Source organism: Gymnoscopelus braueri (genome assembly GCF_963280865.1).
Source record: "Gymnoscopelus braueri genome assembly, chromosome: 14".
Taxonomy (NCBI): Eukaryota; Metazoa; Chordata; class Actinopteri; order Myctophiformes; family Myctophidae; genus Gymnoscopelus; species Gymnoscopelus braueri.
The window spans coordinates 16,636,270-16,655,370 of NC_137619.1; the positions used below are offsets into that span (position 1 = coordinate 16,636,270).

Sequence of the window (19,101 nt, forward strand, 5' to 3'; positions counted from 1 at the left end):
TCCTTTTTCACGCTTCCGCCATCCTAAACGTGGCCAGTGCATACAGCACCGCCCAGTAGTGTCTGTCTGTATAATAATGAATCTTAGGACGAAGATTGATTGACGTGGATGTAATATTGGTTGAAATTGGCTTGTAAATGCTGATGTAAGCACACGTATGACACTTTCTTTTGAAAGGAAAGAATCAAGATTGGACACACAATGTCCCCCATATGACTGCAGATATGCTCTAAAAGGATGGATTTCAGCTCGTCTTTAATGTTCCCATCACTCATTTTTAACAGAACATTTAAAATGTATTTACGTTAAGAGTATTTAAAAAAAAACTAGTCAAGTCAGCTGCACATTTACGTCACAGTATGATTGGAAAACCAGTCAGATTGAAAAAGGAGTGCTTGTTTTCACCGACGGAGGCGCGCCGTCTGAAGGTGACTTGAGCCACGAGAGGCACCGCCGAGCGAGCTTAGGCGAGCGAGTTGCCATGCCGTGCCGAGCGTGGTGGGCACCTTCAGCCGACTCCGCACTGTCCGAGTTAAGTCCCGATAGGGACATAATAAATATAAAATTGTATCAAAACAGGGGCCGAAACGCTTCCCTGTTTCACTGTTAGCGTTTAGCTCCCGTTTTAAGAACCAGAAGAGAAAAATAACATAAAATTATAAAATAGCGTTCGTTTAGCGTTGACTTGTGTCGAAAAACTAATGCTCCATTTTCGATCTGACTGATGTACTGTAACATTATATAAAATCTCAAATTAATTCAGTCTCATCAGGTCATATTACAAAAAGGGCATTGTTTCAATTGGAATGCAAACTCAAGCACCATGAAAACATACTAGTGAAGACTAGATGACCACTTCCTGCTATTTCACTGTAAAGCCAGTAAGCCACTCACTTCTATGCCACCTCTGTCTACAGAGAGAAGCTGGACAACCGTGTTTAGGACGGATCCTACGTTTCTCTCAATAACTCCATTTACATACATACAAATCTGAGAACACTGCGATCAAAGCATGGATAATGTAAACTTACTTATTATATTTTGAATTGTTGATATAGCAGATTTAGCTGTGTGATATTTCAGAATTTGTTACATTACAGGAGCGATGACATTAGCTCCAGTGATCCTACATTATACAAGTTGTGGCCCAGGACAGCTAGGGTTATCTATAGTAATAAGAGTAAATGAAATGCTAGATTATGCTGTGCATGTATATGTTGCCAATCTGCATCCACGCTGGTTTGAAGACTGCAGTGAAAAGAGGGCCAAAGGTCATCGAGTGGTCACAGATCAACATGTTTGTTTGGGTGCACCATTGTTGGAGGTCTTGTTTTGGCCAGTGCCACTTGAACGTGAAGCAGGAGACAAAACAAAAACAGGAAATGGAGCAGAGGGAACAGGCTCCAAAAATCGCTTTCCTAAAATGTTGACGGCTCTTTGTAGTCAAGGTGTTTTCGAGACACACTGGTGCATATATACACTCATCCTCAGTGCAACTGGATATTCGATATAAAGTACATTTCCATTTGATCTAACTTTGACACTGGAATACTGGATCAGGGATCAGGGACCGGGGACACATGCTTGCAACTCACAGTATCTTTACCAATAAAAGACAATTCACTTAAATTCTGTGAAATATTCACTCTTGTTAACAGTATTATCCTGCAGACTTGATTGCAAGATGTCTGTGTAGATGTCAGAAAATACAATCAGATATAGTACAGTTTAAGTTCAGATATGACTTGTTTGTTTTCCTGAAACGGAGTAAAACATCTGTTTAGTCTACCTGTTTGCTTTTAAAACTGGCAAGATGGTTTTAACTCCGACAGTCCCTCATTCCTAATGATGAGCAAACAAGATGATGCAGCAGTTAGTGCGAGTGACCTGTAGCGTAAATGTTACAGGTGTAATCCCTTATGGAGCCATGTGTCCAAAATGTAATTGAGCAACACCCTACTTGCACCACTGTAAGAGTGCCAGAGGACAAAATATAAATGTACATATAGCTCTGAAATATCCTTTTACATATAATACAATTGTGTCTGTGTGCTCACTGGAACACGATAGTAGCTTTTTTATATAGCCCCCGCCCCCATACAAACACTCACAGAGTGAATACAATTTCAGGGAACACACTCTCACACACGCGCAGTCAGGCATACACACAGAGAGTCCAAAGTAGATAAGGTACCAGTGGAGCAAACAGCCCTTCTTTTCCAATCCGTGGAAAGAATGGCCACCGAAACATTGGACGATTGGACAGTGTGTTCATACACCAAGCGATGGGCAAAGTAAGTCCAGCTCCTTCTGTGCTTCTTCATCCTGGGAGAGAGGTAACGTTTTACAAAACAGTACATACACTAGAGTGACCTCTTTCAGCTCGGCTCTATAGCCATGTTATGATGCAGTGTGGTTTGTGGCCCCAGCCAGATGACAGACAATAGCTATGTCTGATCAAAGGAAACTTAACCGTCTGTTTTAATACAGTATGTAATGAGAATACAGTGTTTTCTTCCAGCTTTGGCCATATATATTATACATAGACCATATTCCGGGTGATGGCTTTAAAGCACTGGCTCTCAAAGTGGGGTCCAGGGACCCTCAGGGTTCCTTTGTGTGTTTGGGCATAAAAGGGACAAGGGCTGACGAATACAGAGATCTCCATATATGGGCATATCAGTCGGATTGGCAGTGCGCCGCATTGCGGCCCGAACTCTAGATGAACCTCTAGTTACTCAAAACGAACTAAATTTGGAGGTGCTCCGACACCATTTTTTCATGACCAAGTATGAGTTCTGTAGGAATGGGTTTATTGTAAATGGGCAATTTTATAATTGTTTATTATTTTGGTTATACATTTGTTTATTTTTGTTACTGTACAGTCACAGTGATTGTGTATAGTTGGGTCACGGGGATGTGGGTGGGAACATTCTTATCTTAATACAAGCACCTGTTGTTCATCTGCTGAGAAGAGAGAGGGTGCATGACAGCTGTTTTTCTTTTGATCGCTGTGATTATGTTGAATATATTTAGAGTTGACTATGTTCTTTAATACATTTATTAATTGCATAATTTGATCTCAGCCGTGTCAATCAGCAAACAGGACTGTGTTATCCTCTCAGCGACTTTTCTATCGTAGATTGAGTATTACTTTTGAGTACTCATCGATACAGAGTATGCTGTAGTATGTATGTTGCTATATTGTACTCAGTAATTAACCAATTACAATGCACTTCTACAGTAAATAACTGACACATCCCTCCGGTTTATGGGAAATATGACGCTAGGAAACAAGCGTCCGTTCCTTTGGTTGATGGGAACAATGTTTGTGAATGCAGCTATTCACTATGTAGATTTTACATGTAACAATGCTACTCACATAAACACAGACATTTTTTAAATCACAGACATGTTGGACACATTGCACTGGCTGTAAATGTGCATTCAAATAAAAGGTCAAATGTGTTGAGCGGGTATTGTTATTGCCATTGCCAGTAGTACTTGTACATACTTTACATTTAGCGTTTCTGTCATTGACTCATATAACCCATTTCAGTGCCTGAAACTGGCGGAGACGATAATAATAATTCTCCAGGGATCTTTTCCTGCTAGACTTTTCAAATCAATATACGCTTTAATATGCATTAAAATGCAACAATAACTTTGACAATTACTAACTGCACAATGATATATTTAGTGCGTTGGATGACCTATCTCAAGTAAGAGATATCTCAAGTCTGCAAATTGATTTTCATACCGTACTTTCTTTCTTGAAAATTCTTTCTTTCTTTGGAAAATGGTCGGCTTTGTGAAGCCATAGTCAATGGCTTAAACATGACAGACCCCCAGCATATAGTTCTTAATGGATAGAAATGTGCTTCTTCTCTCAAAGACAGTAGCCAGTGGAGAAAATACCAAACTAGTAAGCTACTGTAGTGGGGTAAAATGAGGTAAATACACCATTATGGGCCACTAACAATCTTTACCTCTTTAGAGACAGTATCCATTGAACAAGCAGCTTCACACATCTTTCTGGCCTCTTTTTTCTGGTTCAGGTCTCTGTAGCACTGTCCAAGAAAAAGAAACAATGATATTTATGTCATTATACTATTCATAGATTAACACACAATGTGGTCCCAGAATAAGATCTGGCTATCAAATAAAGATACTGAATTGAATCTGGATCTTAACCGCATAAAACCCAGCATCCCAATTCTGGACATGTCATGATAGTTGAACATTCAGCAAAGATAGTCGAAGATTTGGCGAAAATAGCAGATCTACAAGCTCGCAACGCAACATATTGCGAGCTTGTAGATCGCCTAATTTCAGCAAAGAGATTTGGTGATAAAAGGATAGACCCCGGTCAACAAAGTATCTAGGGTTTAACTGGTTAAAGTCACATACTAACCTTGGCTAAATACGCATAGTTCACTTTGGAATATCTGGGTTGGATCTCCTCGACCTGTGAGTGCAAGAAGAGACAAAGAGACAAGCTCCACGGTTACCAAGCTTTTTCATTTCAAAGACTCCCAGTTTTGTATGCATTAGGCCTCAATTCATTCATAACTACCCTATTCCTCAGTGTATCTCTCAAGAGTTGCAGCCCCATAAGGGTCTATTTGGACACCTGATGGTCCCCGGACCCTACACTGAGAAACAGTGATTTAAACAGCCATTTAATCCAAGCAGGGATAACAAAAATGTATCTTCTCAACTTCACACAGGTAATCACAGACTGTGGACATTTTCCCTGGACTCAACAGCCTTGGCAATTCTGCCATAGTCAAGGCCAGCACAGATAACACCCGGCTATTGGTTGAGGATATGTTGTATAACCTTGCAGGACGTGTTTGTTGAAGCTAAAGACAGCCTCTCTCCCGAGTCCTTGCGGCCATGCGCGACAAGTTCTAACAGGGAACACTTATATCAAATTGATGGGTGAGATACACACGAGATGTGGAAGACGCATGCATAAGAATATTGGCCAGGAGCACATTTCATTTCTCTACTATGTAAACATGTGAAATGTGGGAACACAGATTAAGTCTTTCTAAACACAGAGGGGTTGGTCTTTAAGAACTGGATGCAGAATGCAACCTGGAGGCAAGTTTCAATTTAACACCAGACAAATAGAGCACTGTGTGCTGCACATGTTGCAATGGGTGTTCCGTGTTCAATATTTGAGAGCATGCCAAAACATAATTAAAAACAAATAAATAATAAAAACAACATCCAACAACAATTTGTGGAACTAAATAAATAAATCACAGTAGCAGGGTAAATCCATTTCACAGCAGATTCCTGTTTTAAATAGCTGTCACGACTCACGAGTGTTGGGCAGTAATCCATTACTGTAATATCATTACTTTCCCCAGTAACGAGTAAGGGTTTATAATTGCCAAAACAGTAACTGAATTATATACAGTTACTAATCCTAGTAACTCTACACAGCTTTTTAGTTTTTTTTGTCGATTTCTTTTTCATTTACATACATGCATACATTACAGTATGATCCACCATCGACAAGACTGTAAAATGTCAGAGATAGACTGGTTGCATATTTAGTGATCTAAGGCTTCTAATCGAATGTATTTAGTGATCTAAGGCTTCTAATCGAATGTACTGTTATGTGCAGTTATCATCCAACATGTTGTCATGTGGATCTCACGACTGTGTTGCTCCCATGTGGATCTCTGGCGTCATGTAGCCTGCCTCTATGATGTCTGTCTTCTGATGTATCTGTGATGCAAGGTTTTGATCTGAGCCCCATTAACTTAAAACTTAATCCAACTAGAAAACTGGCATGGGTGAATGAACGTACCTTAAGGAAATGTTTCAGTGCATCTTGGACTGTGGCAGTTGGAGGCTCTCCAAATAAGGTAGCGGCAACTTTCCTCTCAATCCACGATAACTGAGCCACCTGAAACGCACACAAAAATCTTGTTAGGGAATTAGCCGTATTATTGAATTCAATTGAATGACCAAAAAAAACACAATCCAGTCATTTGAGATACAAATATATGACTTCTGCCTCCATAAGTCCATTTATAATAATGCCATAGAAATTAACACAATCTCAGCTATTCTTTGGCACAGCATATTTCAAACTCTTTTGAAAATGTTGACTATTGAATTCCACACCACGATTCTATGACTTGTACTATAATTTCATGAGTATTTGTTAACATCTCCGTTCCAATGTTTTGATTTTCTGCCGCTGACAAGTTTATCTGAATGGCCAAGATGTTGTTTTGGCTTCACTTGGAAACTTGAGTAATCAAGATAATCTGGCTTTTGACTTTTTATTCCATCAAAAGGCAATTACATGGAAAAACAGGCTGGGTTAAAAAAAAATCCACACTTCCTTTTGTATAGGCTAAATATCATTTTCTTTCTATTCCAGCCTTGGAAAATACAATATTAAAATCCCATGACCACATGAACCCTGTAGACTGGTCTTTTCCCACTGACAGTTGTAAGAGAAGAGAATAGCCAGGAGCAGCCTGGGTCAAACATGAACTGTTCCTTCCTCACCCCATTCATCTTAGCACAACATGTAATTGCAGGTGTAGCATTGCCTTGGCGTCATCATGGGGCCTTTCAAAGAGAACTGCTGCTTCAATGTAAACAGTAGATCATTGTTGAATACGAATACGCCATTGAGAACACATAAAATTCAACCCCCCAAAACATCAGGTGTTACTTCCACCACCAAATGTGCTTAATCACTCACTGCCTCCCTTGCTCCCTGTTTTTGTACAGGTGTGTGTGTGTGTGTGTGTGTGTGTGTGTGTGTGTGTGTGTGTGTGTGTGTGTGTGTGTGTGTGTGTGTGTGTGTGTGTGTGTGTGTGTGTGTGTGTGTGTGTGTGTGTGTGTGTGTGTGTGAGAGAACTGGATATGAACAGTGAAATTCTATCAGCTATTCTACAAAGAAGCCGCCTAATGGAAGCCTGCTTAAGGGAAAATGATGGTTTTGTCAAGTTTTCTGCACAACCACTTCTGACCCTGCTAGACCATTGCACAATATAAATACCACGGTATGTATTGCACATAGTATGTTCAATGCAAAGTCATACTATCTCCTCCTCACAGAAACCCATTCAATTGAAACCGCATAGAAAAAGCTGTTCTACATTCTCAGCGATCCAGAGTCATGTGCATTACATAATCCATCAACTGTGTCTCCTTTATTTTAAGAAAAACTTCCTGCCTTTGAGGAAACCATTATTGTTAACAAGTTACCCGTGCTAATCAACATGAATACTTTGCACTTTGCGCTGGTTTACTTCTATACTTTGTCCATTTATTTTCATTTATTGAATTAAAAGTTCCAAATCATTGTATGTGATGATCAATAATTGTTTCTTCTTTCATTTAAATGATTGAACCATAAGCTATATGGGAAACAGCTCCAAGGAGGAGAAATAGGATACATATAGCTCTTTGATGCAAATGTAATTTAACCACTTAAGGCCTTCGTTGTAGGACAAATAGAGAAAATAGCCAATCTACAAGATCACAGACCATCACATCCTGACACATTGTAAGCTTGTAGATCTGCTATTTTTGTACAAAAAAAAAAAGTTTTAGAAATTGTTGAAACTTTTTGAAAATGTTCACCTTCTGCAGGGCTCAAACAAACACTGCGGAAATCTGAACAGTGGGAATGAATGAGGGGAAACTGTGGGTGGGTTAGCAAAGATGCTAGGCCATGCAGAAATGTCAGCCTCCATAAATTCATATTTGCCAATGGGAGGAAAGATGTGAACAATGGGTGTGTGTGTGTGTGTGTGTGTGTGTGTGTGTGTGTGTGTGTGTGTGTGTGTGTGTGTGTGTGTGTGTGTGTGTGTGTGTGTGTGTGTGTGTGTGTGTGTGTGTGTGTGTGTGTGTGTGTGCATGCGTCACGTACCGCATAGCACCAACGTCCTAGTAGGTAGTAGGACAGGGGGTCCTGTGGCTTAAGCTCAATGGCTTTATCTAGATGATCCTGGGAGGAGAGACAGATGGACAAATATACAGACGGGCAGAGAATAATATTTAGTCATATTGATTAATGACACAGGGGCTTTACCATGCCTTTTGTTCCCCACCTGATCTATATCCTGCTTCACCAACCCACAAGTATTTCACAAACACCCCCCGACACCCACTCGCTCTTTCTCTAATCTTCCTCTTCTCCGTGTCAAGCCCTCTCTCTCTTTCTGCTTAACCTGTCAGAGCTTTGCAGGTAAACAGTGTTGGGGAAGCAGATGACAGGCAGACAAAATGCTACGTGCCGTTGTTCCACCCTCCATCTTATGCAACTGGCATATCACAAGAAGTGATATAAGCAGGGCTACAGGCCCTCTACAACAGTGTGCAGGAAAAGCACTGCCCGGACTATTCATGGTAGATGCATACAGTACAGAAACATTAAGGCAACAAGAACGCTCATATGCGTTTTATTTTATCTTCTTTCTCCATTTAAACCTGACTTCATCAACAGCTGATCTACAAGCCGCAGTGTGAGCTTGTTGATGTGCCCTTTTTACACCAGGTTGAAAGCTGAGATAAGGAGATGCTTATCAATATGCATAGGAGTTACAAATCTAGTATACTGCTGCCTAGACTATATGCTAGAATGCAACTTACCTTGAATATGTAGCCATTCTTTATCTTGTTCTGCACCGTGTCATATTCTGCCATGATACCACACATGATGGCATACCTGCAGACAAAGGATATTGTGTTCACTTTTAAACATTTGAAGACCACTAGTCCATATACGCGGGGATGTGCGCACCCAAACTATGTGCAGACTTCCCATACCAAAAACACTATGAATCTGCTTTAATCAATTTTAAGATAAACAGACTGAGAAAAATGCATGAGAACAGCCATATAACATTGGCACAATTACACAATTGGAAACACCTGCCAATCAATTAACCATGACACTGCTCTCTGAGTCACTCCCCCCGGCTCCACCCACAGCAGTCTTAATTGAGTGAGGGTGCACAAAAATGCTAATAAACAGTTTATAGACCATCTGAAATGGCTTTTTGCAACCATATCCTGACGTATTTCCTAGTGAAACAGAGGCTGGGTGTTTCCTCAGCCAATCACAGCAGTGGGGGAAAGTCTGTCCCGTCCCCTCGGGCTATTAAACTCCTGCACGCCATGTCGTGTATCGCGCATTACACAACAAGGCAATGCTGAATTAAGTTTATGTTACTAAACATAAACGTTTGTTTTCAAACGTTTGTTTAGCTGCGTCCATTTGTATAGCTGCATCCGCTATATTTGTTTTACATTCTACTTTCTACAGAGTAGCGTCGCCCTCTAGTGTCTAGCACCAGCTCTGTATGGAAGAGGGATTGACCAATGTAACGGACATGTCTGACTACACCAATGACACAGGGATTGGCCACTGAGCGTTGGGACTAACAGGTGCCAGTCATCATTTTATTGGGTGAAATTGGTAGTGCCTGCTGATGTAATCACACATTATGTTTTTTGTTTGACTGGAAGTACTGTAATTAAGATTGGACTTTTAGGGACTTCGGATATAAAAATACACAAACATTTATTATGTTTGCCATCTATTGTTAACTATGCCTCCATTATGACCACGGATATGCACTAAAAGTGTGCGGCATCCTCCTTCACTCGCAAACTCTACCGCATACATTACTGTACACCCATTTTACAGTCAAGAACTGGAGGCTTGGGTATACGGATGGGAGCAGTGAGCAGTGACTCCCAGCCACACCACCCTTTCTCTGGGTCACTAGCTACAAGTCAACCCTGGGGCCACAACACTCTGCCTTCCTTAACAAGGCTCCTCATTAGACAACATCAGCAGACATAAGCTGCTTTGCCTCTCATTTCCCCTCACTCTATTCCCTAATTAAAACACTGACTTAGAACAGTGAGTGGTGAAGAAGGGAGTTCTACTTCCCCCCGGTCTGAAGTGGGCCAGGCATTGCTCGGAGAGCTTGCAGAAGACCGGGAAGAAGTGATCAAAGTCCTTCCACCACTATGCTGCCGTAATCCTGCTGGTGCTCTGTGTCAAACACTGCAGTGCAACACAAAACACCCTATTGTATGGCGGATTGGGGGGTGCAAGGTCATCTTGACAGTGTCATCCGACATGGTGGTACTGATGGTAGATGGCATCCGAGTGTAGAGAGAGTGTGTGTGTGTTTGTGTGTGTGTGGTTTTATTTTCCTTAAGCAGAGCATGATTTGTAGTTGGGCTCCTGTAATCACTCACTTGCACCATCTCTCTGGATTTTGATCAGGTGAAATGAGGCAGGCACAGCGTGCCTAAACAGTGTGAAAAGCAAACAGTGATTGTGAAAAGGGGGGATTATTTGGCGGTTTGTGGCAGAGCGCAAGTTTTGATTCAGGTGATGGGGAAGTACGAAATTTAGTTGGAGCATGGTTTATGCATTTCAATCGCTCACCGCAGATATTTAATTGATGTATGTGACTTCGGTGATTATTGCTTACAACCGCTGTTCAAAAAGAACATGTAAAAAAAATAAGGAGCCGTCATCCAGGGGGCTTGTAATTGTGTGCAACCATTTGCGAACATAAATCTCAACCCTTTCGTGCTACACAATGTGACTTCCATTTAATGTGGGCGGTGTGGAAATGAGCAAAAATAAAACAAGTGCCAAACATCATATGCGTTAAGTGTCTTGCACTTTCTCTGCCAAGGAAACAAAAGGTGGGCGATCCGTGAGCAACTGTAAAATAAATGCCCATGTTTATTTTCTTAAGATGGTATGGGTGTGCCCACACCACTGATGGTTGGCGCACATTGAGAGGGGAGCTTTACAACATCACAGGAGCAAAGATGCTATCTGTCTGCAAGTTGTGCCGTCTGGCTTCCAATGAAAACACACTTCTGGATGGGAAGGCTTTGAGCAAATCCTAAAACCATCACTGGCTACCACTTGTGAGGAAACCAAGCCAGAAGGCTGTTGGTTTGCTCCTGGTCACCACTTCCTACCAACAAATGAACTCCCGCTGGACACCCCAACTGTGTTGTCCTCTGGTTCTACAGTGACCGCCAACTATAGGTAAGTAGCCTTGGGAGCCAACGGTTCCTGAGCCATATGGCCCATAGGGGCAGGAGTCTATCTCCTGTTTCTATAGCGTGAGGCGGCTTGATGTACCTTGTACAAGTATATCCCCAGCCATGATGTACAACTGGATATGACGCTAGTATGTCGCAGGGACTTACCCCCAGTCCAACCCTTGATACTGAGTGCCAAGCAGGGAGGCATTGGGTCTCATTTTTATAGTCTTTGGTATGACCGGGCCAGGGAATTGAACCCCGACCACCCAAGCTCAGGACGTACACTCTAACCACGATTACTTAATACTTCTATAAATATTTCTCGATTTGCACGATTTTTCTAATTCAAGTTTGCACTCTAGCGTTACTATGTAGCTAATATGACCTGATAGTCTATCTCTTGTCTCTCTCCAAATAGAAATCCCCCCCCAATGCTATGTGAGTCTATCACAGCAATATAAACATGAATTCAATCCTCGCCATTGACGTTTATATCATCCTAACCTATCAGGCAGCAATTTCTATGTATACTTTATCCTTGCGATCTGAAACATATTATGTTATTAAGAGCAATAAATCTCAACTAAGGGCAAGGGAGGGGAGAGATGAGTAGCATACCTGAAGGTAGTACTAATCCCAGTTGAGATCAAGCATTGCACAGGTGAGGGCTGTGTGGGGAAGATTGCTCAACAGCTAGGCTACCGCAGGACATATTTTCCCTATTCTCTGATTGGTGTCGTGTATCATTATTCAGCATGTAGCAATGCTGGCAGTGCTTAATCAGAAGTATTTGGACCCAGGAGTGCAAGTGCCAGTGCCAGAGCTCATTGGCCAAGTACATAATGGTGTTGGCTCACACCCCCTACCTGGAGTTTCCCTATGGAGCAACACTGGAGGGGAGCTCATTCAACACAGGACAGACCAGCGATTGTGTTAATGTTCATGCCTAACTTGTATTTACAGTAAGTGCGCACCCCCCCAGCTATTATTTACAACCGTTAACAAATAATAATTGGTATTACATGCAATGCATCACAAAACATTGGGAGAGAGAGAAAGCATGTGCAGTATGTCATGCCAATTTAAATAACGCTCACTGTATAACGAGCAATGATGGCAAGAATCTACCTCATTCCTTAAGTAAACTTTACATTTTCGGCGTGTGAAAAGGTGCCGTGCCTCCAGAGGGGAGAGATGCATGGGAGCAGAGAGCTGAAGGAGAGGTGGGAGGGAGAGAGTGTCAGGGAGATGGGATGTGAAGGTGTGGAGAGGTGTGTCAAGCCTCAGGGGCCTACCTGCTGTTGTTTAGCCTTTCCTTTCTCTCCCTGTGTTGAAATACTATCTTGCATGACTTTCCACCGTGAGGGGGGGAAATATCGACAAAGTGGCAGAAAGGGGGGGTGGGGTGGGGGGGGCGTGGGTTCCAGGGGAAGATGAGAAAAAGACAGAACGCCAGTTGCGCAAGGTGAGGGCCATGCTTTCATCGGGGCTCACTGAAATCCCCCACTCTGATGGGTAAAAACAAAAGTTTCTAAGTGTTGGCTGCTAGGCGGAAACCGCAGATTGATTTCAGCCTTCAAGTCCAAACATAGAGAGCTCATTCAGAGAGAGAGGTATAGGCTGTGCTCCAGGCTAAAAACTGCTCTGAACAGATGGGAGGAACTCTAGGAATTCAAGGGCAACCTGTTAGAAACATGGTGTGGGAATGAGCAATGCCTGCTGATATACGTATATATTTTGCCCATGACTGAAGAAATGGATAGTGTTTTTGCATACGTGTGTGCGTGTGTGTGCTTATGCGTGGTGGGGGGCATTTGTTTAAACCCTGACTGTGTGAATGTAAAGAGTGATTCATACTTGGTTGCGCACAGGTGTCGCACACCGAAGTGAAAAAATCGAGCCAATCTACAAGCTCACAATGCGTCATGACACATTTAGCTATTTTCACTATTTGACGTACCATGAAGTACACAGGGTTTAACTGGTTAATACTGATACTTCCACACACAAGCGATGCGTAAGATAACGAGCATGCAAGAGTCGCCATAGCAACAAATAAAACATGAGGGGGGAAAGGGGTGCATTGTTGTCATGACAACCCTAATGATGACCGCAGCAACAAAAGGCATGTGTTCAGTTTTAAAGTTGTCACTCCAGAGGTCAAAGTGACCCCCCCACACACACACACGCCACCCTTCTGACTGGCACTGGCAAAGGCCCTCTAGCTAATCCATGGGTCTTTGTACCATCAGAGGGGCCCTATAGTCAGGGATTTACATGGGCTAAATTCACACGGAGGGATCAATGAAAACGCACCTATAAACAAAGCCCGCGATACAAGAATGCAATCACATCTCCCTGGCCGTCAGCCTGCTGGGATTATACAACTGGGCTTCATGCTCGCAGGCACGAATGCACACACGCAACCCCATAACCCCATCCATGCCTACATGCACACATACACGCAAGGCTCATACACTTGCTGAACACCTACAGTATTTATATACTGTAGTGGTAATAAGTAACAAACACACAAAGACTAGCTGCCCAGTCAAATCCTCAGTGTTCATTTATCTATTTGTAAATCAGAGTGCACAAATTATTACGTTTGGGCACTTTCAGAGTTAAATTAAAACTGTCAAAGAATTTGACTGTGTGGTATACAGACAGTATCCCAGTTGTGTTCCACATCAGTCCTCTGTAAAGAGGTTTACGTGAAACAATCTGTAGTAGATACTGGGAGGGCATCATGGGAACAGGCATCTGGTTGGACATGGCTGCTGGAGTTCAAAAGTTAGGGAGTGACAGTATGGAGTGCTGCAGAGAGGCCGATAACATTCAACTCAACAGTGTTCTTTGACAGAGGCAAGTGCCTCTCCCCATACAAGCAACTTCAAAGAAGTCCTCTCATCCACCTCTTCTGGGAAAGAAGTTCTGCGCAGGCAATTTGGCCTTTGACACAGGGTCAAAAAGCTGTTGTATTCTATTAAACAGTGACGACTGCTAGTCTAGATCACTGATTCCCAAACGTTTTAGCTTGAGAAATTAGATGTTTGCCTGGGACCCAAACAAGTGAAAATAGCACATCTACAAGCTCACAACGTGTCGCTTCGCGCCGATGTCCATCTAGACAGTGGTCTAGATGGACATCTTACTCCTGCTGCCTAGACTTAATGTCCCGCAAGGCCGCTTACCCCAAAAAACATGCTTTTTGTTTGTGTGGTTAGTGGTTAGTAAGGCATTTGCATAATATAGGCAAGAATTCCCTGACAGTGCAATGGCACAAGTGCCTTGAAGAAAACACAACATGGTTTATGCCAAAAGTCGTGACAAGTACGGCAGCAGTTTGGAAAGTGGGGTGAGAAGTTTTCTCACGACATCGGCATAATAAGTAAACAGCTACTTCAGACATAAACTCCCTTGCAACACTTCCTGGCACACTCCCCAGTCTCCATCCCATCCCTTCTTGAATCATAGCTTACTTTTCCCCTGTCCATTAAACTTAGACAGCATTTCCGACCAGCTTAAGAAGCTCACAAATTCCATTAGTGGATATGGGATTAAGCATTAAGCTTCTTTTAAGCTGTTGGTCTTAATTAACTAAACAAACACAGCCTTCTCTTTCACTTGACGTCTGGAGTGCTGTGGTATGTGCATGAGCTAATTATTTCCTTACTAATGAGGGCAAATAGGACTGCTTGTTCGACAAGGCACTTTAGGGTAACGGGATTGTTCCCGACTCATAATGGACCTTTGGGGGTAACTATGCATCGTAAGCATGATCGGGCTGCATCGTGACTAACGCAACAGTGAAGGCAAGGAGTCTGTGTTTCTTTATTTGATAGAAATCAGAAGCTTCTGTCATAACACAAAATAACCTGTCTCCAAACCACAGAAATAGCAAGAAAGGGGTAGAATAGGCTGAACTTGAAACAAGCTATTAGACACACAGAAGATTTAAATAACTATTATTTTCTCAATTCATATCATTTTGGTGCTGGCTAAAAACAATTTTAGGGGCACCAAAAATTCCTCTATGCAGGAAAGACGCTGGATAGGTTTTCATAAGAAAACTCCAGAAAACACCTGTTGAATGATGCTCACTTAAAACTAAATGCCATGCTGTGCAATAGTGTTGTACACATTGCTCATGTATATAAATATATATGAGACCCATAATAGTGATGGCAAAATTGTGGACAAAATCTATATAGATCAATGGGTCCTGTATAGCTCAATGAGCTGGAAAATGGCACTAATACAAGGGATAAAGGATTTCCAGATGGGGCCACCCACGCTACAATGCATGCTCTCATGATACTTTAGTTTAAGATTAAAAAATAATTAAAAAAACAAACATTGGGGATATCAAAGTTGATTGGTGGTATCAGGCCAACACTGTGTTCCAAATAATTTTCAAACTCTAGCCGCAAGAGACCAATCTCAATCTCGGTGTGTAATCTAGTGCAATCCTCCTCAGCTGTATTCCATTCACCAGTTCACCGTACGAGAAGTCAAGTCTTAACACGAGCAGTGTTTCAGATGTGGAATGCAGCATTGGGGCCTCCATAAATACAAACAGGATCCATGCCATCAGGCCCACTCCACACAACTAATTAAAAGTGAGGGGATTTTTCCCTCGAGTCACCAAGTAACTTAGGTGATATGCTTTATCAACCAAAACACTAGGGTGGAGTGACTGCAGCTCACAAATGGGCCTCACGTCAAAGCCCATCAGCATGAAATCACAAAACCAACGCTATCAAAGGTATTTATAACTACTCCTGCTTTATGACACCCCAAACATGTACTGTATAACTCAAAGGTATGACAACCACCAACCTGTAATAACTGGGGTTCATTAACCAAATGCATATGTTATTCCAATGTAACCATCAGGTTATATGAGGCAGACCAGACCATGTTTACATTCCAGAAGCCAGAGAGGATGTGATGCTATCAACTGGACAACCTTGATGGGAACTACAGAAAGGAGAAGCTTGGTAGTCTACTACTCTTATCTACCACAGAGGGCTAAGCTATGTGGTAACATTTTTTTATTTTATTTTGAACTTATAGTACATTTCTTTAAATCGCAGTGGTCCTGGGCTGCTTTACTTCGGTCCTAACAGAATCCTAAATACACAATTGCACTTATGGACACATTCATGCATTTATATAAAACAGTCCAAAACTTCCCCTTAATTGGTACTGACAATCAACTAGGGGAGGATGTCTCAGCGATTCCTTTTGATTCACCAGATTGATGATTGGTCTGTCGTATTTCACCTGACGTGGAGCACAACAGACTGTGTGTTGTAGGTGTGCACTGCACACAATGTCTGAAGAAAGGCCTTAGTCATGGATTGAGAGACAGCTGCTGCAGGCTTAGACGTCACTCAAAAAACTGAAGGCCCTCCCAGCCGTCTTATCTGGGGAAAATGCCTAGCGTGTGTTGTTTTCATACTGTTTCAGAGCTTTGCCATTTGCTCAAAGGGTTAATTGGATGAGAGCTTGTCAAGCTCAACACATGACTGATTCACAAAAGGTATTGCAGGTGGCCCAAAGATAGTATCACTCAAAAACAGCATTTCAAAACACTTTTCATTAACCCTTTGGGTCATCAACCACTGGTTTGTGTTCGTAAGAGCGGTTGGGAATGGGAGCACCTTGCTGCTTCTAGTTCTCACTGTGCGTGTGACGTGTGTGCACGATGATCTCTCTCACAGCGGTAGTACTGACTGCAGGATCACACAGCAGCAAGCGTCCCAATATCCCATTACAATGCACCTCTCTTTGGACAGGCAGTCACAATGTGCTTCACAGGTGGCAACACTAGAGTCGGTTTACCTAGTGCACTTGACTGACCTTGTGTGCACGCCATGGTTGGGATCAGTTACATTACATTTTGCATTTTGGGCATTTAGCTGGCGTTCCTACCCAGGGTAACACGTTGTTAAATGAACGAGCAAGTAGTGGTTCAATATTTTGCTCAAGGGACACTTTGACAACATATACTGTTGGTGGACACTTTGACTAAAGCAGGATTAAATTGACACGGATCATTCACCATTATGCTTTCTATTATGCTTTCTCATTGTTCCGGGGACGAGGCCAAAGACGATGTTCCAGCTGTGGTTGGATAATAAAGTTGGGCATTGGCCAAGTACATTAGCTCATACCTGTGAAGCAGTTAGGTGTTGCTCAAGGACACTTGAGCACTATGCTGGGAGAAGCCAGGATCTGGGAAACTTTTGGTTTCCGGGCTCTACCTCCTGCGCCATTGTCTGAGCAACAGGTTTACCTTTCTAAATCTGGAGAAATAGTTTTTCTATATATTTGACAATGTATATACAGTATGTGTATATATGTGTGTGTGTGTGTGTGTGTGTGTGTGTGTGTGTGTGTGTGTGTGTGTGTGTGTGTGTGTGTGTGTGTGTGTGTGTGTGTGTGTGTTGCACCAGACTTCTATAATTGATGAAACATTGAAAAAAAGAATTAAGGGGGGGGCTGGCCTAGTGGTTAAGGCGCATACCACGTAGGCTCTAATGCCAGCGAGTCGCAGGTTCAATTCCCGAGCCCGACGACCTTTGCTGCGTGTCACTCCCCGTCTCCCTCCCTCTACTATCAATAAAGGCAGAAAAGCCCAAAACATACCTTTAAAAAAAAAAAAGAATGAAAGAGGGGGGAAAGTATACCTACCACTGATGACTTTCAGCACACAAAGGATTCAGATTCACGGCTTCTTCTCCGACTTGTTTCCCTGAGTGTAAAAGAAAGGGGACAATGATGCTGTGCTGAAACACACACTAACCATCTAGGACATTCTTAATCACGTGAGCAAAACAAGAGAGCATGGATTAGCTGGATTAGCAGAATTAGGAGGGAGGGGTTGATTGGATGAACACAACAATAGCTACACAAACCAGAAACGCCACTAGGCAATGCATTATAGCAATAAAAACAAAAGCGATATGTAATGCAATCCAGGAAGAGACGCGTTGTAAATCCTTCATCAGTCAGTGGCGACAGTCTCATTTCACTCGCTCTATTAATACCAACGTCATTAAGTGCTGTACACGGTGCCCTGTTGCTTTGAATAGGCCCATCTCCAACATTATCAACACCTTTCACAATGGTGTCTTTGAGGAAAGCACCTGACCTGAGCCTTGATTAAAGGCACATTAATGAGGAAGGATTATAGAAAAACAGGTCAATCCAGTCTGAACTTCAGTGCGCTCACACAGCTGCCTCTGTTTGAGGGAAAGGACATTGTGGTCTACATATTGTTATAGTGTAACTCAAGACGTGAAGAGCGTGGAAAGTTATTAAAACCGGCTTTTAAAAGCACCGTGGGAGGTAATTGTAAAATCATAAAAAAATCGACAGTCATGGTTGGCAGTGCACATTTGTACCTCAACCATGCAAGCAGCTCTATAGGAGTTGCTGTTGGGCCGTCAGCAACATGCAATAGACAGCACTGTGTACTGTAAGCATTAATCCATTAAGACCGGGAATGCATCTGCGTCATTTTAAGATTTATTTGGCTAATCAAAAATAGCAGATATACAAGCTGCTATGAACTTGTAGATCTGCTATTTTTTGAAAAATCTTGGGAAATTTGTGCAAATCTTTGAATATATATTATTACATTTTTCGAAAGCAAAACTTTTTAACTCCGATTTGTGCTTCTGGGGGGTCCCCGGAAAAACATATTTTGAGATGGGGGTCCGCGGCCAAATACATCATCCTTGACATGGAAAAGTTGGAGCACCACTGATATAGCAACATACCGGATTTAGAAAACATTTTTAGATATGCATTTGGCCGCGGACCCCCATCTCAAAATGTTTTGTTCCAGGGACCCTCATGAAGCAAAGATTTGAGTTACAAATGTCCGCTTTAAAAATATATACATTGAAAGATTTGAAAAAAAAAAAAGAAAACACATTTTCAAAAATAGCAGATCTACAAGCTCATAGCGCGGCACTCGGAGCTGCGCTATGAGCTTGTATATCTGCTATTTTT

The 19,101-nt window shown here is 42.2% G+C and overlaps 1 protein-coding gene across 2 annotated transcripts in view; it reads right to left on the minus strand.

Moving 5' to 3' along the window:
• Window positions 1-321: 321 nt before the first annotated feature.
• Window positions 322-19,101, minus strand: part of rmdn2 (regulator of microtubule dynamics 2) — a 34,779-nt gene continuing 15,999 nt past the window's right edge. For both annotated transcript variants that reach the window (XM_080449323.1, XM_080449322.1), the window contains 7 exons: window positions 17,776-17,836; window positions 8,638-8,713; window positions 7,916-7,993; window positions 5,828-5,926; window positions 4,415-4,468; window positions 3,990-4,070; window positions 322-2,325 (listed from right to left, as the gene is read on the minus strand). In XM_080449323.1, coding sequence (XP_080305449.1) covers window positions 2,272-2,325; window positions 3,990-4,070; window positions 4,415-4,468; window positions 5,828-5,926; window positions 7,916-7,993; window positions 8,638-8,713; window positions 17,776-17,836 — 503 coding nt within the window. In that variant the 3' untranslated portion in view covers window positions 322-2,271. The remainder of the gene's footprint in view (window positions 2,326-3,989; window positions 4,071-4,414; window positions 4,469-5,827; window positions 5,927-7,915; window positions 7,994-8,637; window positions 8,714-17,775; window positions 17,837-19,101) is intronic.